The following is a 26,594-nucleotide window of genomic DNA, read 5'->3' on the forward strand; positions in this document are numbered from 1 at the left end:
TTTTTACCAAGTAAATCCAATGTGCACACAAAGTAAGCATCATGGCACCACCCAACATGATATCATCTCAACATGTAGACAACCCAAGCAATACTAGTGCAATGCAAAGAATAGAATCCCATAACCCTACTCAAAGCCAAGAATCACATTAAGTAACCTACTTCATGCATACGTTCATAAGGTCACATTTCATCATAGCCTACCATATTCATAATGATTATACATAATATAACTTCAACATACATAAGTCATAATCATCATAATCATAAGAGAACACTACTATAACCATCTCTTAGGATCCCACAAGTGCAATGTGCAAGAGAAGTCACATACCATCCCTTATACTATGTAGAAACCCTCAGAAAGTCCTAGTAATAGTTCACACCTTTCATACCTTCATTTACTTTTACATTAGGGAGATATTGCCATAACCGACATAGACCATGAGAGCTACATGGAATCCGGTGTTCTACTCTCACACCGAAAAGAGAGGGTTAACACTTGCCTAAGGTGTAACCATTCGTACATAGCTATCTAGGTGGATCCACTAAGCTAAAGTCCTATGTGGGCACATAGTTAAGGGTCAAGGAGATTGCTCCTATAAATCCTAACTTACTAAACGTGGGGATTTCCATCTCATGAGACAACACATACCGTGGGTAATCCGGACTTGCTAAACGTGAGGAAACCCATGTGGGTAGCCGGACTTACTGAACGTGAGACCACCATCTCATTTACATGCCCTTTCGGTGCTAAGCATCTAATTCCCTTTTTGTAATCATCTTTAGTTATCACATAAGTGCACATTACCCCTTACTAGACTTTTATGAAAACATCTTACCATAATAGCTCATATGTGTTCATAAGTGAGTAACAATCCTTTCACTTTAGAAACACTTAGTAAGTGAGTAACCTTTTCACTTCACATTACACTATAATCATGAGAACTACCTTTCAATCATATAGCAATCATACCATAACATACATACATATTTCGTAGCTAATTCAAGTGTAGAGGGTTAAGGATGAGGAAACTAGGTCATCAACACCACAACAACACATTAGGTATAGCATCATTACAATCTAAGTAATTCACCTTCCATACTTGAATTCAAAGAAGAACCAACCTTCATACCTTCTTGCCCTTCCTAGGACATTCATACTTCAATCACCAATCAGTTCATAACCAATACATAATACAAGGTAATTCATGAAGTAACAACATCATCAACATCAATATAATCAATTGACATATTCAATTCATAGCCTTCAAGGCTTTATTCAAAGACTCAACCCTAATTCCATAGAAATTATACATAACCTAGGGTAGAATCATCATACAAACATGAATTATATAACATCACCTTCAATTCATAGCCTTCAATCAATATCCAACACAATCTAGGGTTAGAATTAGGAAAGAAGGAGAAACATGGGTCTCATGGGGAATTCTTCAAGAAACCACAAATACAACATAAATTCATTCATAATTTTTCATATAACATCAATCAAATTCAGTTTATAACATCAATTTCACTTTAGAAGGAAGACCCACGTTTTTGGATTGAAAACCTAGAAATTGGAGATTTTGAAATTCATCTTGAAGGGACCTCTTAGGGAAAGGGATCCCAAGAGTGATAAACAACCATACCTTAGTTTATTCCTTGAGAACTGATGGGGAAAAATCAAAACCTTGCTGCCCTAGATGAACCTTGGTCTTCTTCTTCAATGGGGTTCTTAGTTGAGAGGGTTTTGAGAAAGAATGAGTTTGACTTGTGGGTTTAGTTGTGTAAGTTAAAGTCTTAGGGTTAGGGTCTTATAGTTAGGTTTAGAATGGTAATTAGTTAACTAACCACCCATCTTAACCCTTAATTAAATAACTAACTCAAACTAAGACCCCTAAACTAAAACTAAAACTTAACAACTACCAGGACTTACGACCCTCCACCTACGGTTACGGACCGTGCTGGTCATCCGTCGTTTGGTACTGAGGCCCCCTTTTGGGGGGTCAAGTCTCCCACGACTAAGTATAGACTCACGGCCATGACTTACGGTCCGTCGACCAGTCTACGGGCCGTGAGTCTTGGTCTCGTTGTTTGCTGTAGTTTTGCCAACTTTTGGGTCCATGTTTGGGTCCTCCTAGGGGTCCTTGGGGGGGTCGTACCCGGACGTTTTTGACCCTATGAACATAACTTACCTAATTTAAACCTTTTTACAAGATTTTACCATTATACGACACTCCCAAACCTGCCCAAAACCTAAGGACACACTAGAACACATTCTTCTCTAGTTTCCGGACGTCGTGGTCGTTTTCTTGACGTTAAGACTTTTACTCTTCCAAACCAAGTCAATTACATTAGTTTAGGTTTATAAACATCATTTTGACTATATTTTAAGTCATTATTCATAAGGTGAGACTCTAACTTAAGTCATAGAATTTCCGGGGTGTTACATATTCGTTGGTTACTTTGTCATATATTTTGATTCTTATTTTTTCTCTTTAATTAATATGATAGACTTTTAATGAGTTCGCATGATATAATTGAGCATCTAATCCATGTGGACGCACTTGGTTAACACACTTGGAGTCAACATTTATTAATGAAAATAGTGTAAAAAATGACACAGGCCTGACATGAAGTCAATGAATAAAACCTAGTTAAAGTGTGTGAAGTAAAAACTAGTGCCAACTTTAAGGGCCATCAATGGATTAAGCCTAAAAGATATAGAGTTGTAAATAGGTGTTTTAAGTTAAAAGGGTATTATAATAATTTAAAGATTCAAGTTATAGGTGATTCGCTTCTTCTCCAAAAATCTCTCCATTGTATCTGTCAACGGTTCAACCCTTTTGTATCTGCGCGAGTGATATTTTCAATGGCAGTGATGCATAGGTCGATGGCAATCTTGCTAACTCTAATCCAACTTGTTGCTTTATGTTCTCTACTTCCATCTTCACTCGCGTTCGCATCGGGGTACTCTTTCTTCACTTCATAACTTCATTACCAAGCACGCCCTTTTCAGATCTGGATTTTTGGATCTGATACTATATTGTATTTATATATATATAGAATTTTCTACTTGAAAAATATTAAACTTAAATAATATATATATACTCATTATTTATCTATTTTGAGCCCAAACGAAACTCCATGTTTTTATGAGCTGTTGTAATTTCAAGTCTTGGTGTAGTGAATTGTTTAAGCTTGGTCTTTTATTGTTATGTTACTTTAATTGTTTTGGCAGGAGCACTGATGGTTATACTATTAATGGTCGAGTCAAAATTCCTGGTATGTACTCATTCGTTTTGCCCTTATCTCTACTTGGCTTGTTGATTGACAAGGTTGTAACTGTGATATAATTTACTTATTGTGGGAAAAACTTTTTCGGAGCTTAGCATTCTTATTCACTTTGGAACTTTGGTTGTGCTATTTAAAAGTCCTACTTCTTGTATATACTTGAACAAGGAGGACAGTGTTTGGCTATGGGGGCTAAATTGTTTGATTTAGTACAAGCTTTGCCTTCTACGAAGAGCACAGGCATGGGAAGTTGAAGATTAACTGGGAATCGGCTAGCAAGTCTGCTAACTTTTCAGCTGCATTTTCTAATACTTGCTAAATGGTCTATGCTGCATGAAAACAATAATTATCTAGGATCTTTGAAACAACCAAATATGTCGTGTTGCCTAAAGTATTCTAATTCTTAAAAAACAAAACAGAAGCTCTATCTATGTAGTAAATGTGATCCAAAAACCTGACACTTTTATTTGGATAAGGGGATAGGGGAATGTGTAGTGGAGGTGAAGTAAAACAGCACATAGAGTTATCTCTTTCTTTTAGTTCTTACTTTTGTTAGGTGTTAGTTTGCTTTTCATTTTGGTATTAGTTTACTTTTCAGTTAGGAAGCAAAGTTGAAGGATGAGTTAAAGTAGAGGAAGTCTACCGTTTGGACTTTTGATGGAGATGAGGTGGTGAATTTGTTTTATTCTACCCCGTATTTTATCTAATTTATGGCCTGAAGGATGAACGGATACGGAAAGTAGATTAGTGATTTTCTACACGTACCATTTCCCTTTATTTCTTGGACCAACTGCATGGGTTGGTGAATAAGGCAAAGTAAATTCAAGAAGTGGATAGTTGATCCTAGCATATAAGTGTAAAGACTATAAAAAAGGATGAGAAATATAGCATAATTATGGAAAGAACCCTCCATGGTCCGTCCAGAGTTGGGCTTTTGAGTCACCAAATGGAAGTGGGAAAAGCAACTGTTGTCACTTAGGAAGGAGGAGGACTTTACCATGTAAATAATAGTAGTAATAAATAAAAGACTAGAAAAAAGAAGGAAGCTTGGTGTTGGATGGTCATGCAATGAACGAGTCAAATGTTGTAATGTTGACTTGGTTTGTAGAAATTATAATTGGGTTATTTGAGAAATCTTGTTGGAACTTGCAAGAGAAGACACATTTAACATCATTATATTACTGCATTCCAGAACCTAGTTTGCAAATGATTTAGATGATCAAACCAGAACATGACTCTTTGAAAAAATTGCTTTGGAAGTTCACCATGGAGGAGCAAGGAATATGACTATTCTATTCTTTGGATATGGAAATGGTGAGGCTAATTTAGATGGTTAAAGGGGCTAAGGCGTTTGCACTTAACGGAGGTCTTTATCTTAATCATTCAGATCTAAGTTATTAACTCTGTTTGGTTTTTACATTTGAATATTAATCATTAAGTGTTTATTTTATGTTTCAACCACTTAATTGGTCTGAATAAATCCGAATGATTAAGATTCGTAACAAAAGTTTAATATCATTAAAATGTTTACTGAAAGATTTCTACATAAATTAGTTCACCAATTCCACCCATTCATTGCTACCGCCGTCACCCAATATTATCAACTACCATTGTTGTAACCCACCATTATCAACACCAACCACCTACCACCACCATCTTCAGCAACAACCACAACCCCGACAATCACTACAATCAACTATTACCACCACTAATCACCATTACAATCATCACCACCAACCATTAATGCCACAATAACCACCAATCACTATTGACAATCACCAACAATAGTCACTATTATATATTATCAAACCACCATTATCATTCACCACCATCATTAGCTATTATTATTATACACTACAACAATTAGCTGCCACCCTCAACCACTACTGCCAACCATCACAATCACTACTAGTTGCTATCCACAACATCACCATTAGCCAATACCACCCAGTTGGCACCCACGACCACCACCGCTAACCATCACCACCACCAACTGCCATATAGTTTATAAAAAAGTATTTTATTGATATACTATTGTATTAATTTAATATTTATTAAATTTTGTATTTATTAATTTTAAATTGAGGAATTTTTTTTACATTTAGATGTTGAAAAACATACGGTCTTATTTATTTAGTATCTGGATCTTAATACAACATCTTAATATTTAAATGTGAATTCAAATTCAAACATCTAAATCTTAATGTTTAGACGTGTGTTTTCAAATTCAGACATCTTAATCTTAATAAAAATAAATGAAGCGTAAGAGCCTGTTTGGATTGGCTTTTCAGTTTTGACTTATAAGCCAAAAGCCATAAGTTAGAAATTCTAACTTATGGCTTATTTTTGTCATTTTAGCTGAAACTAAGTGCTTATAAGCACTTTTTTAACTTTTCCAAACACTACAAAACTGCTTAAAAGCTATCTATCTTTAAAGCACTTAAAATAAGCCAATCCAAATTGGATCTAAGTCTAATTATCTGATGATGGGCTGCTGAATTGGATTATAACAAGGGATAAAGTGATGTTCATAAAATCTTAAGGAACGGAGAGTGAGATATCAGCCCAATAGGACAACTCTTAAAAACTTGTCCAAAAAATCAGTCTTGTTGAACCTACAGTTACCTTTTCTCAAAAAAAAAAACCAGTCTTGTTGAACCTATTTCAGTTCCATCAAGCTATTGCATCAGATTTATTTGGGGATTTTTAATGAAGAGAGGTACCTTAATTTCCATATATACAGTGTTAAAATAGACGTGACCTTGTCATAAAATATACCTAAAATGTCCACGTTTAGACAGTTGGCACTGAGGATGTGTGGCTGAAACAAAGAAGCTTAATTTAGGAGAAAGTACAGCTTGTTGTCATAACTTTAGTGAAGTAGAAAAGATGAACACTTTTACAGGGGAGGACACACTTAAAGGTCTGAAACATTCTACAATACAGTTGTTCGCTTGTCCTCCTATCAGCTTGCTTTTTTGTTGACTTCAGTTTCAAGGGCACTCATTATACATTTGAAGCCTCAGTTTCTTTGTGTTGATTGGAAAAGCTATCCTCTTTTTATCAATTCTATGCTTGAGCTAACTTAGACATATCTGTTTAGGTGTAATGACTGGAATCTGAGTTGTGTCTGGGGACTTCTGTTTTTTTGGGACTATTTAGTGTGCTATGTAGTCATTACACTAGTAATACGAGAGTTCAGTAGTGTGGAAGGCAGATACCTTGTTTCTTTAATATGACCAAAAATATCTGTATTGCTTTATTTTCAAAGAATGATTAAGGAACAGTTTTGAGCTCTAGTTCTATTCCAACCTGTTTGCTGCGATTGATGTTGCTTGTCACCCCTGTATCATAGTGTTTCCTTATCTCATTTTGTTTGATTAATTTGAGTGGTCAGATAGTAGAAATAGATGAGAAATTTTATAAGATCAAAGTTGGATAGAGTTTTATGACCCAGATACCCTGTTACAGTGTATAGAGAATATGCATAAATAGTCAGGGCTTCTTCTTGTTTTTTGGTATGTAAACAGGCACAGGCTGTGGTATTCTGATTCTATAGTATTTATCATCTCAAAAAATAAGGATTGATTTTATCTTTTGAAGTAAAATTATACTCAGAGTGTTGTTGATGGAGAACAGACATGGAAATAAAATAAGATTTCGGTTTGGTCACAGTAAGAAGTTTGACTATCATTTTGCTTGAATGGAGTATATATTTTGGTTACATCTTCCTACTACTAATAGGGTTGAGCTTTTCTTTGTTTTGTTCTGTCACTTTTAGAATACAATGCTATAGTTCTCTTTGTGTTTAGAGGTTTCACTTAAGTGTGCTTCAAATCCATTTCTTGATGTGTTATATCACTTGTTAACATTTCTACCTTCTTTTGTGTGATAGGCTTTAGCTTAAAAGGATCTGGTTTGGCAGCTAAAGCATCAAATGTTAAAGTCATTCTCAATAGTGGCCAAAGAGTTGCTTTCCTGAGACCTGACGGATATTTTTCTTTGTATCCTTCTTATATGTCCATGTATTTCCCAGCTTTGATATCAGAGAGGTCATTGTTGTTATTTTTGTTATTCCACTAGCATTTAACTGCTGCTCTGTCTCCAAAAGGAAGGCACTCCTTATGGTGTGATTCTTGTATTATTGCACTGGTTTGCCTGCTATGTTCTTCTCCAGAGGTTTCCTGAAATATATGAAATAATGGAACTAAGTTGTTTGTATTTCATGTGACATTCAACCAAGTTGCCCATCAAATTGTCTTCTAATCTAGAATTTAATTTGATGCCTTTATTTGCCTTCTTTCTGTTGTTTGTTATCTCATCTAACAGTGTTATTAATAGCGCTCGTTTCAACGCTTAAAGCGTAAAGCAAGGCGAGGCGAGAGGGAACAGACAAGCTTATTTCTTCAGCAGAAGAAGCGAGAAGAGACTTGATGCGTGAAGTGTCACGTTTAAGCAAAAAAGTGGGAGTTTTGGAAATTCAATTGAAATAGGGGTTCTTCTTCGAGTGATGATAGATACTAACGCTCCCAGGCATGAGTCCCAATTTAGCCAGTTTTAAGTTTACTTTAGTTTCCTTCCCTTTTTATTTTGGGGGGTGGGGGAGTGGGGGGTTGGGGGGGGGGTTTAGTTCTAAAGAAAAGAACATAATTTTTTATAACACAGTTTTTAAGTCTTATGATATTACCAAATGTCAAGATGGTGTTTACACTTGGTACGTGTTAGAATAGAAATAAGTATTTCCTACTTAGAATAGAAATAAGAATAGGAATAGGAATAGGAATAAGAATAGGAATCCTAGTTGGAAAAGGATTCCAATGTAGTGTCTATAAATAGGGTCTCAATGTAACTATTTAGATACACAATTCAATAATATTTTTCGTATATATTTCTCACATGGTATCAGAGCATTGGTGAGAACAAACAAGTCACCGTATGTCTATGTCAATTTTCGGTGACTGTTGGGTCTGATTTTGTTATACTTTTTTCTTTCTGTGGGTGTTGTGCGAAAACCAACACCACCACGAGGCTCGGAAAGCCCCCGCGACCAAACCCCAGCCAAAACCACCGGAAAACACCACCCCACGCGCTCTCACGCGCCTATCGGAGGTGGCAGTTTCCGGCGAGATCTGTCTCACGCGCCGGCGCGTGAGGGCTTTTCTGATCATATTTTTTTGAGATTTTTTTGACAGTTGGGGTCGTCCAGCCAATCCGACCAGGCCCATACTGTTTTTGACCAGATCCGATCGCCGGAATTAGAGTTCCAGCTATTTCCAGGCAGTTTCCGGCGACTTTTCTTCGAGATTTGAATTTTCCGAGACAAATTTAGCATAATGTCTTTTGGGTGTGATGTTTTTGGTTCCAAAAATATGGGGATTGGAAGTTCTAGCCCTATAATCACTTCAGAACTTTTATTGGGAAGTTCAAACTATTTATCTTGGGCTTCCTCGGTTGAGTTGTGGTGCAAGGGTCAAGGTGTCCAAGATCACTTAACGAACAAGGCTTATGAGGTAGATGTAAAGGCAAAGACTAGTGAGGAAGATGCAAAAGCCAAAGCACAATGGGAGAAAGTAGATGCTCAATTATGTAGTCTCCTATGGCGTTCTATTGATTTCAAGTTGATGCCCTTGTTTCGCCCATTCCAGACGTGTTATACAGTTTGGGAAAAGGCTCGTGCTTTATACACTAATGACATATCTCGATTCTATGATGTGATATCTCGATTGACCAACTTAAAGAAACAAGAATCCGATATGTCTACTTACTTAGGACAGGTACAGGCAGTCATGGAGGAATTTGACACATTAATGCCAGTTACTACGAATGTGGAAAAACAACAAGAACACAGACAAACATTGTTTCTAGTTCTTACTCTTGCTGGACTTCCTCCTGATCATGATTCTGTACGTGATCAGATTTTAGCTAGCCCTACAGTTCCTACAATCGATGAATTATTCTCTCGTCTCCTTCGTCTTGCGGCACCTCCCAGTCACAAGGTAGTTTCATCACCCACTGTTGACTCATCTATTCTTGCATCTCAAACCTTTGAAAAGCGTACATATCAATCTATGGAGAATCGGCGAGGAGGAGGGCGTTTTGGGAAACCTCGATCCAAGTGTAGTCATTGTCATAAGCCTGGACACACTCGTGATATATGTTATATTTTGCATGGTCCACCACCCAGTTATGATCCTATTGTTCTAAAGGAATATAATGAGTTCCTTCGAAATCGCGCAAGTAAACAGACATCTCCACCAGTAGCATATGGTGCTCAACCTAATCAACCATCCAATAATGCTCATATTGCTCAGACAGAATATGATGAGTTCCTTCAGTATCGTGCAAATAAGCAAACGTCTCCACAAGTAGTTTCGGTTGCACAACCTGATGTCTCTGTTGCGGGTAATTCTTTTGCTTGTGTGTCGCAATCTAGTACTCTTGGAACATGGGTCATGGACTCTGGGGCTTCTGATCATATCTCTGGTAATAAATCACTTTTATCCGATATTGTTTATTCACAATCTCTTCCAGCTATTACTTTAGCCAATGGGATCCAAACCAAACCAAAAGGGGTTGGAAAAGCCAAACCCCTATCTTCTGTCACCCTAGACTCTGTTCTTTATGTCCCTGGTTCTCCTTTTAATCTAGCATCTGTTAGTCGTTTGACGAAAGCCCTACATTGTAGCATAACTTTTTTCGATGATTTTTTTCTCATGCAGGACCGCAGTACGGGACAGATGATTGGAACAGGACATGAATCACAAGGCCTTTACTATCTTACCTCTTCAAATTCCTTAGCAGCATGCTCCGTTACAGATTCCCCAGATTTAATTCACAAACGTTTGGGACATCCGAGTCTATCCAAACTGCAAAAGATGGTGCCTAGTTTGTCTAGTTTATCCACATTAGATTGTGAGTCGTGTCAACTTGGGAAACACACTCGTGCTACGTTTTCTCGTAGTACTGAGGGTCGTTCAGAGTCTATTTTTTCATTAGTTCATTCTGATATTTGGGGTCCTAGTAGAGTCAGTTCCACCTTAGGATTTCGTTATTTTGTTAGTTTCATTGATGATTATTCAAAATGTACTTGGGTTTTCTTAATGAAAGATCGTTCTGAGTTATTTTCTATTTTCAAAAGTTTCTTTGCTGAAATACAAAATCAGTTTGGTGTTTCTATTCGTACTTTTCGTAGTGATAATGCCTTAGAATACTTATCCTCCCAATTTCGGGAGTTTATGACTCACCAAGGCATTATTCACCAGACTACTTGTCCATACACCCCTCAACAAAATGGTGTAGCTGAAAGAAAAAATCGGCATCTTATTGAGACCGCTCGTACTCTTCTCCTTGAATCCAATGTTCCATTGCGTTTTTGGGGAGATGCAGTTCTTACGTCTTGTTATTTGATAAATAGAATGCCCAGAATCAGGTTCCCCATTCCATACTGTTTCCTCAGTCACATCTCTATCCTATCCCTCCTCGTGTCTTTGGGAGCACATGCTTCGTTCATAACTTAGCCCCAGGAAAAGATAAATTAGCTCCTCGTGCCCTCAAATGTGTCTTTCTTGGTTACTCTCGAGTCCAAAAAGGGTATCGTTGTTATTCACATGATCTTCATCGATACCTTATGTCTGCTGATGTTACATTTTTTGAGTCTCAGCCTTACTATACATCTTCTGATCATCCTGATGTCTCTATGGTCTTACCCATACCTCAGGTTTTACCTGTGCCAACCTTTGTGGAATCTACGGTTACTTCTACATCTCCAGTTGTAGTGCCACCACTACTAACTTATCATCGCCGTCCACGTCCAACCCTAGTCCCAGATGATTCATGTCATGCGCCAGACCCTGCTCCTACTGCGGACTTGCCTCCTCCTAGCCAACCGCTTGCACTTCAAAAAGGTATACGATCCACTCGAAATACTAACCCACATTATACCTTCTTAAGTTATCATCGTCTATCATCACCCCATTATGCATTTGTGTCGTCTTTGTCCTCTATTTCCATTCCTAAGACTACAGGTGAAGCACTTTCTCATTCTGGATGGAGGCAGGCTATGGTTGATGAGATGTCTGCTTTACATAAGAGTGGTACTTGGGAGCTTGTCTCCCTTCCTGTAGGTAAATCTACTGTTGGTTGTCGTTGGGTTTATGCAGTCAAAATTGGTCCAGACGGTCAGGTTGATCGACTTAAGGCTCGCCTTGTTGCCAAAGGGTATACTCAGATATTTGGGCTAGATTATAGTGACACTTTCGCTCCTGTGGCTAAAATTGCATCTGTTCGTCTTTTTCTATCTATGGCTGCCGTTCGTCATTGGCCTCTTCATCAGTTGGACATTAAGAATGCTTTTCTGCATGGTGATCTTGAGGAAGAAGTCTATATGGAGCAACCACCTGGTTTTGTTGCTCAGGGGGAGTCTAGTAGCCTTGTATGTCGATTGCGCAGGTCACTCTATGGTCTAAAACAGTCTCCTCGAGCTTGGTTCGGGAAGTTCAGCACAGTAATTCAGGAGTTTGGCATGACTCGTAGTGGAGCTGATCACTCTGTGTTTTATCGGCATTCTGCACCAAGTCGATGTATCTATTTGGTTGTTTACGTTGATGATATTGTTATCACCGGTAATGATCAAGATGGTATCACCGATTTGAAGCAACATCTCTTTAAGCACTTCCAAACTAAAGACCTTGGCAGATTGAAGTATTTTCTAGGTATTGAGGTTGCTCAGTCTAGATCAGGTATTGTTATTTCTCAGCGCAAGTATGCCTTAGACATTCTTGAGGAGACAGGGATGATGGGATGTAGACCTGTTGACACTCCTATGGATCCGAATGTTAAACTTCTTCCAGGACAGGGGGAGCCACTTAGTAATCCTGAAAGGTATAGACGACTTGTTGGAAAGTTGAATTATCTCACAGTGACTAGACCTGACATCTCTTTTCCTGTGAGTGTTGTAAGTCAGTTTATGACTTCCCCTTGTGATAGTCATTGGGAAGCAGTTGTTCGTATTCTGCGATATATAAAGTCAGCTCCCGGTAAAGGACTACTCTTTGAGGATCAAGGCCATGAGCATATCATTGGATATACAGACGCTGATTGGGCAGGATCACCCTCTGACAGACGTTCGACATCCGGATATTGTGTTTTAGTAGGAGGTAATTTGGTGTCGTGGAAGAGCAAGAAACAAAATGTGGTTGCTCGATCTAGTGCAGAATCAGAATATCGAGCAATGGCGACAGCAACTTGTGAGCTAGTTTGGATCAAACAGTTGCTGGGAGAACTAAAATTTGGCAAAGTTGATAAGATGGAACTTGTGTGTGATAATCAAGCGGCTCTTCATATCGCATCAAATCCAGTGTTTCATGAAAGGACTAAGCACATTGAGATTGACTGTCACTTTGTCAGAGAAAAGATACTCTCGGGAGATATTGTTACGAAATTTGTGAAGTCAAATGATCAGCTTGCAGATATCTTCACCAAGTCCCTCACATGTCCTCGTATTAATTACATCTGTAACAAGCTAGGTACATATGATTTGTATGCACCAGCTTGAGGGGGAGTGTTAGAATAGAAATAAGTATTTCCTACTTAGAATAGAAATAAGAATAGGAATAGGAATAGGAATAAGAATAGGAATCCTAGTTGGAAAAGGATTCCAATGTAGTGTCTATAAATAGGGTCTCAATGTAACTATTTAGATACACAATTCAATAATATTTTTCGTATATATTTCTCACAGTACGAATGAGTGAAACACAGACATTTAATGAGGAGAGTAAAGGTTAGCTTTAAAGTCTTAAAGTGGTTGGTTGCAGTCTTCATTGAAGCATCTAAAGTACTTGGGAATGTAATTGAGATTTGGAATATGAAAGATCACTTATCAGAATTCTTCTGCACTCTTAAATACAACGAAAATGGTAGGTAACTTAGCTTCATAGCTATACAAGGGCATAAATGAATCCATCTTCATCACTTCGGTGACTACAAACAGAGGTGGATGGGGGAGTATTGCACATAAAATTACTAGCTTTATACATAGACCAGAGAAAACCGAGGATATTCAGGGAAGCAGAAAAGGACAACCAGAGAAAATAATATCATCCTTCAAAGAAGTGTGCAATGGCAGTAGATGGACAACGGAGGCGAAGACATAGAAATCATAGGGGGAACTACAACCTCTGAGAAGGACCTTTAGTGCAGATGCATCGTTGGAAAATTCCAAAACTCTTCATAGGATCCTCCGTTACTGAATGATGCCAGAAGATGGCCTGCAACATTTGGCATTAACGTCTTTGCAATGTGATGGTCTCTTTCTCTTCAAAATGCCCTAAAAAAAGTATCAGAGCATGTGTTTCTCAGGAGAGAGGGCATGAAAGAAGATGAATTTACTGGTGAAATGGTGGAAGCCAATGAAGGGGTACTATCCAGTAGAAATTCAGCAAGATTGGGGTATGGATTAGGCTTCTAGGTCTTCCTCTAAATTTGTGGTCTGAAAAAGTTCTCCATCAGATTGAAGAACACCGGGGGATCTATCGAGACGGAGGAGGAGACCACTCTCGAAAACCACCTCCGCTGGGCTCGCATCAAGGTCCGTGGTGATAAAAGGGAGGTTTCGAGAGAGATCAATTCATAGCCGAACTGTTAGCAGAGAGGCTTGGAAAGGTCATCCACAGTTTGGTTGATAGACAACAAACAACTTTCATCAAAGGAAGACAGATCGTGTATGCAATTTTAATTGCAAATGAATGTGTGGAAAGCAGACCAACTCATAGCCAAACTGTTAGCAGAGAGGCTTGAAAAGGTCATCCACGGTTTGGTTGATAGACAACAAACAACTTTCATCAAAGGAAGACAGATCGTGTATGCAATTTTAATTGCGAATGAATGTGTGGAAAGCAGATAAAGAAGTTGCAGACCAGGCTTCCTATGCAAACTGGATATCCAAAGGTATATGATCACTTGAATTGGAATTTCCTCATTCATATGCTGCAGAGACTAGGATTTGACACAAGGTGGATCAGATAGATAAAGCACTGCATTAACATAGTTAGATTCTTTGTTTTAATTAACAGGAATACAAGTGGCTTTTTTCCATCTCCGAGGGGCTTAAGACAGGGGGATCCCCTCCCCCCCTTCCTGTTTATACTAACTAATGGAAGGAAGGAGTAACATGCTTAACCCATCAAATGAGGGATGAATACAGTGTTTCCAGGTTGGCGAGAAAGACAACAGGGATATAACTCATCTCCAATATGCGGATGACACATTAGTATTTTGTGAACTAAAGGATGAACAAGTCTTGGTGCTGAGAGTTATTTTCATCAACTTTGAAGTTGTTTCTGGCCTACACATTAATTGGGGAAAAAGCTTCATCTACCCTATTTATGAAGTGGTACAATTATAGCATCTGGCAGAGACTTAGGTGGCAAAATAGGTGAACTCCCTACCATATATCTTGTGATACCTTTGGCTGCAAAAAGAAAATCCAAGGGAATGTGGAATGGAGTAGTGGAGAAATGTGAGAAGAAGCTGGTAAACTGGAAAAATCAGTACCTTCCTTGGGGAGGAAGACTGACTTTAGTAAACAGTGTACTTGATGCACTCCCCTCCTATATGATGTCTGTCTTTCCTATCCCTGCTAGTGTGCTCAAAAGACTAGATGCTGTGAGAAGGAATGTCCTATGAAAAGTAGTGAAGACAAGAAGAAATTCACATTGTTAAATGAGTGGAACTGACAGTGTGCAAGAAGCAGAACCAGAGCTTGATGATGAAGTGGTTATGGAAATTTGCTGATGGGGACAACATGCTACTGAAGGATGTCATCACTGCCAATTATGGAATGTCAGATGAATGGATGACAAGCATGGTAGCAATCCTATATGGATGCACAATGTGGAGAGCAATCAGGAACTTATGGCCACTCAAGCTATCCCGAACCAGAATCAAGGTTGGCAAAGGATTTAGGGCTCACTTTGGAATGGCAAGTGGATAGGTAACACCCCCTTGAAGCAGGTGTATCCTGCATTGCTCTCTCTATGCCAACAACAACAAGCTACAGTGGCTGCAATGTGGACTGGACAAGCTTGGAACGTACAACTCAGAAGACACTTAAATGATAGGGAGATGGAGATAATAGCCTCCTTCCACAATACAATGGCTGAATTTAACAACTTAACAATGGAAGGGGACAGACTGGTATGGCATAAGGACAACACATGCATGTTTTCAGTCAGTTGACCATATAAGGATTTGAATACATCTGAGGCTAAGGAAAAGGAATGGTCATGGAAGATGATCTGGAAAATAAAGAGTCCTTATAAAGTGAACTGCTTTACATGGCTTCTAGCTAAAGAAGCAGTGCTGACTCATGAGAACTTGAACAAGAGAAAAATCCATTTATACTCTAGATGTTTTCTGTGTGGGGAACAAAATGAGACAATCAACCATCTTTTTTTACACTGTATATGGACTGATCAGTTGTGGAAAATGTTCATACGTTTGAGAGGATAGAGTGGGTGAAGCCAAGAGCTGGAACAAGGTTAGTAATGCAGCCAAGAAGGAAGAAAGATGGAAAATTGTCCCTGCCTGCAGTTGGTGGCAGTTGGTGGACAGTGAGGAAGGAAAGGAGCAAAAGATGCTTTGAAGACAAATAGAGAACCTACTGGAGTTTAAGATGAACTGCCTAGCCTTGTATTATTTTTGGTGTAATAAGAAATTAATAGCTCAAGCAGAAGATATTTTTGATGTTTTAGATCGTGTATAGGTGCTATAGTTGGATGAAAAGATGTAAGTTGTAATACTTTTTAAGGGTTGATGTAGTATACCTGTGGATATATAGACTAATATTACGATTCTCAAAAAAAAGATAGGGGTTCTTCTTCTTCTTCTTCGCGTTTATGTCCTGAAGAAAGTGGGGAACAGATAAGCATGCTTCTTCAGCAAATGTAGCGAGAAAAAAAGGAGACTTGAAGCGCGAAGTGTCGCTTAAGCAAAAAAAAGTGAGTTTTGGAAGTTCAATTGAAATAAGGGTTCTTCTTCTTCTTCTTCATAAGCGTTCCAAGAAACTGTCATCTACTATTGGCCTAATATCATATCTTTTTTTTTTTGAGAAAGTTAACATTTTATAGACCAGATACACCAATAGTGTATTCTAGTAGTAGTTACATCTGGGATGTACAGTAAACAAAACCAAAGAAATCTACCACCTATATCCCTCCTAAACTATCTAGAAACTGAGTAATATCCTCCACCTTTTTGGGGAGTACATAGTTACACCAAAAAAAAGGTTATAAGACAATTCAACTTCAGACTTTGGAAAGGGATGCTCTTGTTTTCAAAACATCTTTGGTTCCTCTCCCTCCTTATTGTCCACCAGATGCAAACAGGGACAATCTTCCATCTCTCTTTGTGGTCGGACAAATTTCCTTCTCTATTCCAGCGTGTTAGAGCTTCGGAGGTATGCCTTGGCATGGACCAACTGATACCCCTTAAGTTAAAAAACACCTGCCACAGTTTCTCTGTCACTCTACAATGGATGAAGAGATGGTTTGTTGTCTCTATTTCTCTTTCACAAAAAAAACATCTGGAACATAATTGTCTTCCCCTTTTCATTAGATTGTCCTGAGTTAGTACTGCTTGTCTGGCTACTAACCAGGTGAAACAAGCCACCTTGTGAGGTACTTTAACTTTCCATATCATCTTCCAAGGCCATGGTAAGAGCATTGCAGCTGGCCTATCAAGGTGTCTGTAAGCTGATTTTACTGTGAATTTCCCATTTTTGGCCTTCAACCAGTGTAGGTTGTCTTCATTAGGTTGAAAGTTGATGGCCTGCTCCAGAGTATTGTAGAAATCTGTTAGACTGTCAATCTCCCAGTCATTCAACATTCTCCTAAAAGAGAGGTTCCATCCTTGATTGTCCCTGACATCTGCTACTGTTGCCTCCTTCTGTTGGTTCAAATTATAGATCACCGGGTACAGCTGTATTAAGGGATATTGACCAACCCACACATCATTCCAGAATGATGTCCTCCTTCCATTTCCTATTACAATTCTTGAGTTTCCCCACAATTTAGGCCATTGATTCCTGATTGTCCTCCATAGACCTACCCCATAAGGGCTTCTAACTTGCTTAGTGATCCATAAGCCTTCCATTGTGTATCTGGAAACTATAGCATCTTTCCACAAACCTTGTTCCCCTGAGACAAACCTCCATAGCCACTTCAATAAGAGACTTTGATTCTGAACTTTGAGGTTCTTTATGCCCATTCCCCCTTCCTTTTTACTGTTGGTCACGACTTCCCATTTCACCAAGTGATACTTCTTTTCCCCCTCTCCATTTCCTTGCCATAAAAAATTCCTCCGGATGGAGTCTAGCTTCTCTAAAACATTTCCTGGCAAAGGCAATAAAGACATCATATAAGTTGGCATAGCATCAAGTACACTATTAATTAGGGTCAATCTTCCACCCAAAGATAGGTATTGACTTCTCCAATTTACCAACTTTTTTCCACACTTTTCCACCACTGCATTCCATATGTTCCTTGACTTACTCATTGCCCCGAGATGCATCCCTAGGTAGGTGGTAGGCAGTTCTCCCACTTTACCTCCTAGAATATCAGCCAGACTGTTGATGTCTGGAACTTCATTCACTGGGTAGATAAAACTTTTTCCCCAGTTTATGTGCAATCCAGAAACAGCTTCAAACAAAACAAAGATGATCCTTAGATACTTCAGTTGCTCTTTCTCTGCCCCACAGAACACTAAGGTGTCATCAGCATATTGCAGATGGGAGATATTTAAGCCCAGAATGTCACTGTCATTCATCCCAAACCCCTTGATCCTGCTATTTAACTGTGCTGTTTTCAACATATCACTCAATCCACCCATAGCGAGTATAAACAGAAAAGGGGAAATGGGGTCCCCCTGTCGTAGTCCTCTTTCAGAATGGAAAAAGCCAGAGGGAGTACCATTAATTAATACTGAGAATTTTACTGTACTCACACAGTATTTTAACCAGTTTATCCACCTATTTCCAAAACCCATCCTCACAAGTGTATTCCACAAATAATTCCAATTGAGGTGATCATATGCCTTTTCTATGTCCAGCTTACATAGGACCCCAGGGACTTTATTTAAATTCCTCACATCCACATATTCATTAGCAATAAGTATGGCATCCATGATCTGCCTACCCTTGATGAAAGCCATTTGATGTTTATCCACCAGCTTGGACATCACTTTCTTAAGTCTTTCTGTTAGTAGCTTGGATATGATCTTATAGACACTGCTAATCAGGCTAATGCACCTGAAATCCTTCAATTCTGTTGCACCAATTTTTTTTGGTATCAACGCTATGAAAGTAGCATTAAAGCTTTTTTCAAAGTAGCCTTGGCTATGGAAGTTCTGAATGGTTGCTATCACATCCATCTTCACCACCTCCCAACACTGTATGAAAAATGTCATAGTGAAACCATCTGGGCCAGGAGCCTTATCTCCTGCACAAGCAAACACACATTCTTTGATCTCTTGTTCTCCAAACTGACTTTGCAGCATTACATTATCTTCTTCATTCAAAGTAGCTTGATCTGTGGGGCTGAACTGAGGTCTCCAGTGTTCATTCTCTTTGTAGAGGTTTTGGTAGAAATCTATGATCTCCTCCCTGATCATTGCTGGTTCTGATACATTAGCTCCATTGATCAAAAGACTATCAATGCTGTTGTATCTCTTGTGGCAGTTTGCTGTTCTGTGGAAGAATTTTGTATTTTTATCCCCCTCTTTCAGCCATATAGCCCTGGATCTTTGCCTCCATGCCACTTCCTCCTTTTTTGCCACCTCCTCAAACTCTACTGTCAGAACAGCTCTCAGAAATGACTCATCATCAGACAAGCACCTATGAGCCTGGATCACATCTAAATCATAAAGCTGGTTTAAAATGTTCTATTTCTGTAGACCTAGATTGCCTTGAGCAGTTCTGCTCCATTCTTTCAACTTCACTTTGAGGGATTTCAACTTGCAAGCTAGAATGTAATCTGGTCTTCCCATAAAAATTTCAGAATCCCACCACCCCTTAATTCTCTCATTAAAATTCTCAGTTTGCAACCACCAATTTTCGAATTTAAAATAGGACAAAGACCTCTCCCAGTTTCCACATTCTAGTAGCAGAGGATTATGATCAGAAGTGACTCTAGGCATAATAGTTTGCTTGATTTTCCTGAAAGATACTTCCCATTCTTCTGAGAACAGGAACCTATCCAGTCTTGCTGCTGTATCGTAGTTGTCTCCTTTTCTCCATGTAAAACTGCCCCCTATGAGAGGTGGATCTTCTAGTTCCATATCCTCAATAAAGTCTGAGAAATCCTCCATGGCTTTATTGATTCTGATGCAATTCTTCTTCTCGGAAGGGGACCTTACAACATTAAAGTCCCCAGCAATCACCCAAGGGCCATCAAATAGGCTCCTTACTGCTCCCAGCTCCCCACCAAACCTCTTTCCTTTCCTCCCTGTCGTTTGGACCATAAACGCCTGATAAGTGCCAGCTAAAATCCTGCGTTTTGCCCAGGAATCTAATAGTAATGCAATAAGCCCCCACCGCACAAACTTCTCCCTCCCATATACTGCTGCCCCATAGAATGATAATGCCTCCTTTAGGTCCCCTAGCTTCCAACTGTGCGAATTTCACCCTCCTGTTGGCCCATAGCTCTTTGATTGTCTCCCTTATGTCACCTCTTAATTTGGATTCTTGAAAACAATATACATCTGCTCTCCATATATGTAACATGTTCTTAATCAATAGCCTCTTCCTAGGATCATTGAGGCCTCTCACATTCCATGACACTATGTTACCTTCATTAAGATTATTCACGAAACATCCCCCTCTGCTTCTTGTTCCAAAACTAATGAAATTGCTGCTTGGTTCCAGATTTTTAAGCTCCTTTGGAATCTTCTCTTTTGGAGTCACTGGCACTATTGCACCTGGAGTCTCTCCTGTTACTTGTCTTTTGCCATCAATTTTCATGAATAGGTTCAAGGCTACCTCCTCACAACCTTGAAAGTGAACTCCAAATTCCTTACTTAATTTGATTATGTTCTGCTGGACCCAAGTGGGGATCATGTTTTCGTGGTCCATTATGCCTTCGTCTTCTGCTGAATTAAGAGGTAGAATATCCTCTAAAGTGTCGTTCCCCTCCTCCTTTTCTTTCAACTGTAAATAGCCTCCTGTGTGTATCTCCATATTTTCTTTGTTCTCCGTATTAATAATGGATATTGCATCATCATCAACTTGCTCTTCTGTCGCAACCCGATCATTGCATGCCTCAGCAAAGGTTCCTGGATTGAGTACTAATTCTGCCTCTATCACCCTTGGTGTTGTTATGTTTGCTTCAATCTCAATTTGGAAAGGGTCTGAGATCTTTTTTGCCTTAGGCCCACTTATTTTAAAATAACTTCTGCTAGAATGGGCCAGCGGGTCAAAGCCCAGATCTTGTTTGACCTTTTTTGAGTTTTTAAAAGGGCATTCACGTGACCAGTCACGTGTTTGGATTTGCTTTTCAAAGATATTTGAGCAGCCCACGTGCTCCTCTGTCTGTACAGCTGTTTCCAGTGCAGGAAAAGGTTTCACAAAGCCTGACATTGTCCGCTGGTTCAAAGAATTACCCACAACAGCCGGTCCGACAATCTCCTCTTCTCCGGCATAGAATTTCACCGGCGCCTCGTTCCAGATTTGGATGATATACCCTATTCCTTCGAATTCGATTCTCACTTCTTTCAGAATGCTATTTCTCCCACCCTTCACTAGAATTCTCGCCCATTTTAGGTGATTTCGGAGTTGTGTCTCCTCTTTCGTCCTTATCCACCCTCCACAATATTCCCCTACTGCCTTAAAGACCTTGTTTGACCACAAGTGCAGGGGTAAACCTACCAGTCTGACCCAAGTCTGCTTGATGGCTGCTCTAGATTGGATTGCACCTACAGTTGGTGTCCACCATTGGAGTTGCAAGCTCTGTTTCTTCCACGACCAGCTACCTCTGAGTACATGTTCTGCAGCTTCCATGGAGGCAAACTCAAAAAGGAAGCAATTTTTTCCCATGTCATAGATGTTCAGACCATGGGTTTTATTCCAGTTCGAATTAGCCCATCTGCGAATCTCCGAAAGGGTCGGTGAGTCTGACCCATTGGTTGTAACCTGACCATAGAGGCTCCTGCTCAAGGTCTCACTCTGAGATAAATTGGTGTCACTATCAATACGGATTATATCTCCATCTTGTTTTGTAGTTGCAGCCTCTATCCCCCTCGAGGTCCATTTGCTTTTCCTGAGTGTTTCAGCGTAAGGAATCTTCTTGTCAACCAATGTGGGAATTTTATTAGTTATCCTTGTGTTTTTGTAATAAATGAACTTCTCAAGTTTGTTTGCCAAATCCCACCAACCTACATTGAATGCTGTTTCTGGGATAATTAATACTGCTCTATTTTTTCCCTGTACGCTGATTATACTTATATATCTCCCCCTATTGTTGAAATTTCTTGCACAAAAGAGCTGTGTTGATAGTTCCTGTCGTTTCCATCTGCAAACAAAATTTCCTTTGACCTTTGAAGCTTCTTTGAGAGTCCTGCACAGCCATTCCATTGTGTTCTGACTAAAACTTGACCTGCTCATCCCTTTTCTTCCACGTTCAATCCAGTCATACCAGCTTTCTCCGCGAGCCCAGCTTCTCGAGATGTCATAGGATTTGAAACCCATCGCAAAATACATTATGTTGTTTTCCATGATATAGGACGAGTAGAGAAAAATAAAGGGTTGATGGTTAACCACGTAAGGTGTTAACTGATGTAAGGTAAGGAAATTTTCCGGTGCCGAGGCCACCGGAACTGGTGGTTCTACCCTCCTAAGAAATAGGAGAGAGAACTATCTCGGTATTTGTGTCTGGGAGCATTTTTATCAAAAAAAAGATTCACTTTTATTATTTGCTTTTTTCCTATGCCTAATATCATATCTAATATAGGAGAAAGAACAAATTGGCGGTATTAAGAATGATATGTACTTGTTTGTTATATAAAATGCAGGGATTCATAAGAACCCAAGGTTAAGAAGCTTGAACAGGAGGTTTAGCAGAGAATGCTCGAGTATCTAGCCTAATTCAATTGAGAGAAAGAGATGGAATATAGAATTCAATAGAAAAACTTGTATTATCTCAATGAATGCCTCTACTCAGTTCTGTTATAATGATTTATACAGAATTGGATGAATTAGAATGTAATTGAGCTTGTAATTGCTCCTAACTAATCTTGTAACTAACTTCTAACAACTTTACTGACTAGGACTGCTGACGATTGTCTTCCAACTAACTTCTGGAATTCATGTAACAGTTGTTACATGTCAATAAGCTGACTTCACTTTAAAGCACCAGCTGTTTCAAACTTTCCTGAAAAATAAATTCCTTCTCCTTTTCTACTATTTATGATGAACCAAGAGACTAAAGTAGCAAGGTTTTGTAATTGGATTTCCCCTTAGAGATAGTGTTAAGAGATAACTTCTACCTGATATTTTGGCTGTTGAAGTAGATACAACAATAACAACAGCATATCCAGTGTAATCCCACAAGTGGGGTTTAGGGAGGGTAGTGGGTACACAGACCTTAGCCCTACCTTGGAGGTAGAGAGGCTATTTCCGTTAGACCCTTGACTCAAGTAAAAGCATAACAAAAACGTTCGAAAAAAGAAATAACGGGAGTGAAGAAGCTGAGACAAAATGCTAAAGGAAGCATGACAAAGCATACTAAAAGAAAGAACAATCATTACAACACAATAATATGATAATTGAAGTGCAAGAAACATTAAAAAGGAACAAAAATGGAATAACAAGAAACTCCTTGAGTAATAGTGTAATACTACCTACTAGTATGAAAAAATAAGCGAAATATCTCTCAACTACCTAACTAACCGTCTATCCTAATCCAATGTCCTCCATAACCTCCTATCTAACGTTATGTCCTCAGTAAGCTGAAGCTGTGTTATGACCTGTTTAATCACCTCTCTCCAATACTTCTTTGCCTATCTCTACCTCTGCTATAACCATCCATAGCCACCTGTCACACCTCCACACTGGGGGCATCCGTGCATCTCCTCTTCACATGCTCGAATCATCTCAGTCTCGCTTACGACATCTTTTCCTCCATCGAGCCCGTGCCTACCTTGTCGTGGATATCTTCATTTCTATTTTGTTGGAAATTGGCGAAACCATTATGCTGTAGTCTGGAGCTGAAAGAGCCCATTCGTCTTTTGGTTATGTGGCTGAACTGAATGATATTTGAAATGAAGTCCAGAGTACAATGAGGCTGACAAAGGAGGGAAAGAGTGAAGCTAGATAGCATGCAATATTTTTGATAACCATCTAGAAGCATGCAATGTTATTGCTGATGGCTTAGCTATAGCACTATATAGTAAGATTAATTATAAATTTGCAATAGGTTTCATAGATACTTCAAAGAATAACATGGGATTATAAAATAAATAAATAGATTATGCATGGTGTTGTCTGTCACGTGCTTGCTGCTAGTCATATGCTTAAGCATTGTTAGGCTTTAGACCTTTTTATTTGTTATGTCTTTTGTGGTCTCTCTTGTCATTAGCCTTTTTATTTACTTCATATGTTATCAGTAAGTGATCTTCGGGACCTTGCGTATAACTGTTGAACTAGACAGTCTATGCAAAGAGCATGAGAAGATTATTCTGTTCTCTTAGCATTTCTTTAACCCTAGTATTCCAAAGCCACGATGTGCCTGCAGGGACGCATCTCATAGAAGTATCTGCAATTGGCTACTTCTTTTCTCCAGTGAGCTTATTTTCCCACGATCTTTGCCTGATTCATCACCAATTCTTTGACAATGATTTTTTAGGCTAATAACCTTCTTCTGGCCTTCAGGTTCGAGTTGATGTCAGTGCCAGAAATCCTGGTAAGGTTCAAGCTGCATTAACTGAGAATAGGAGAAGCCTGAGTGAGCTGGTTTTGGAGCCACTGCGAGATGAGCAATATTATGAGGTCCGACCTTTTCTTTTCTCCTTATTTTCCCTTCCTCCTTTCTATTAATTTCCTAACTGATATGTGAATATTTCATGCAGATGAGGGAACCATTCTCTGTTATGTCTCTGGTGAAGAGCCCAATGGGTCTGATGGTTGGATTCATGGTGGTTGTAATGTTTTTGATGCCAAAATTGGTAGAGAATATGGGTGAGTGTGATCAATATTTTTCTACCATTGTCAAAACTAAATTGCATTGACATCCAGTAGGGCAGCGAATCCACAATTCAGTTCCAGTTATCGATCCGCAATGCTAGTTTGTTGTGTTTTCTGACAACACAACAATATGTAACCTCCTAGGGGACAACACCCCACAGTGATTATGATGTATATCTGTTCATGAGTTCATCCACCAGCATCTTACTTTTATTGAATTGGATAATGAATCTAATGAATTATAAATGACGCTTGTCCATTTTCAAGCGTCAACTATGAATTTAGGATGGAATCCAAATCTAAAAAGAGGGTGGTTATACTCCTTTAAGAAACATCAGTCGTTCATCCTTATAAACCTACCTGACCCCATCTGCCTCATAACATTTCTCTCTCTCTCTCTCTCTCTGAAGATTTCTTGACTCACAGTGACCTTCTAAATGCATCAATCTACCTTCATTTGGATTTGAGCGTTGCTTATATTACTAACTGCATGTTGTTTATATATCTATCTAATAGGTAGCATGTGCATCTTATGCGTTTCTGGATACCTGTTTGTGTAATATTTGTCTAAATCTGTGGCATTTCCATGGATCTGATAGAATTAACACGTCTCAGTTGTAAATTGCACAAAAGAATTATATCCATAGATTTGTTTAAATTGTTCTTGAGCCATACCCCTCCTAGATCATAATTAGAGTTTTTTTGCTGTTTACCCCAGCTCCAAGTATCTCGAACCTTAGAATTAACAATTTGCACACTGAAGGAAAAAAACTTTCTGATTTATGTATATTCTTCAGGGTTTTGCTTTAAAAGTAGACTCATTAAGTGTGATGGCTGGGTTATTTTTCTCTCCGTCTGTCTCTCTCTCACACATCTTTTATCTTTGGGTCTCTGGTAAGTGATGGCTTAAGGTTCTTATAGTACGACTTCTGCACAATATGATATGTGAGGATTTTGGAATTTAGTGTATGTGAGAAGAATGAAATTAAAGGAACAAGGAGACATGAAGAAGGTGGTCATGGAGGCAGATAGACGGTAGAGGAAGTAAAAAGCACTGTACCTATTTCTTTTGGATCAAATATTTTTCTCAATTTAAAATTTTGTCCAACTATTATTATGCATAAAGGGCGGGTTATTCTTATATGTTTTCATAATTCCTATATTTCAATCCAACTCCTTTTAATCAATTTTGATCTGTGGAGATCTGTTCACTTGGTAACGCACTGTTTGCAATAATCCTACTGCCACTTTCGACCTTCTGGATCAGCAAAATCTCTTAGGTGATGTTCAGCCACCAGTTATCATTGTTACCATATCAAGGCTATAAATGACTGAGTACTGACCAACCATTACTAATATTGTACAGTAGAAGTACTTCTGTGCATTGGAAAAAGTAGAGCGACTGATATGTGGGGAAACTTTGGTTGAAAATTTCTGGAAGTTGTTTTCCGTATTAATACTCAAGTAGTTACCAGTTCATTCTCAGTAGACTGACGAAACATTAAGTATCTTTGGTTACACTGCTGATTGCACTTGTTTTTACGTGGCAGATCCTGAAGAAATTAGGAAAGCACAAGAGGAAATGAGAAGCCAAGGAGTTCCCAGTCTTTCAAGCTTGTTACCTGGGGCCCAAAGGAGCAACTAGTGATTTTATGAAGAACATTGAAGCTTTGCACTGATACATAAGGGAATTCACTTGCTGCCATTTTATGGAAAAGTTGAAATGATGTAAAACATTAGTTGCAACGATTCATCTCAGGCTGTATGTTTCTAATGACCATAAGTAGTTCCATTGTTAATCTTAAAGATCCTTTGTTCCCTTCTGTTAAAATATCAGATCTTTAAGTCGCCGTTATCAGGTTTTGATGTGAATTTGTTTTTCCCCCATTTTGATGTATATTATAAAAAGAAGTTGAGTACCTGGTAGTTTAGAACAGCTTTGGATTCGGTATCATGTATCCTCGTGCTGATTTATTCTTATGGTTGAAGTATTAGTATCTTTAGACATGATTATGCGGAACTCTTGTTTTATAGTTTGTGTAGGCAGATTGGACACAGACCAACCTTCT

At 38.8% G+C, this 26,594-nt stretch overlaps 1 protein-coding gene across 1 annotated transcript; it reads left to right on the plus strand.

Moving 5' to 3' along the window:
• The first annotated feature begins 2,796 nt into the window (after positions 1-2,796).
• LOC125827337 (ER membrane protein complex subunit 7 homolog) lies at positions 2,797-26,341 on the plus strand. The gene is made up of 7 exons (XM_049506641.1): positions 2,797-2,972; positions 3,244-3,287; positions 7,192-7,300; positions 24,060-24,123; positions 24,214-24,330; positions 24,411-24,519; positions 26,076-26,341. Exons 1-7 carry the CDS (start codon positions 2,875-2,877, stop codon positions 26,168-26,170), a joined length of 636 nt encoding a protein of 211 aa, XP_049362598.1. The 5' UTR covers positions 2,797-2,874; the 3' UTR covers positions 26,171-26,341.
• Positions 26,342-26,594: the final 253 nt, after the last annotated feature.

This window comes from Solanum verrucosum, unplaced genomic scaffold (assembly GCF_900185275.1).
Source record: "Solanum verrucosum unplaced genomic scaffold, falcon-dt-bn FXZP01000106.1, whole genome shotgun sequence".
NCBI lineage: Eukaryota > Viridiplantae > Streptophyta > Magnoliopsida > Solanales > Solanaceae > Solanum > Solanum verrucosum.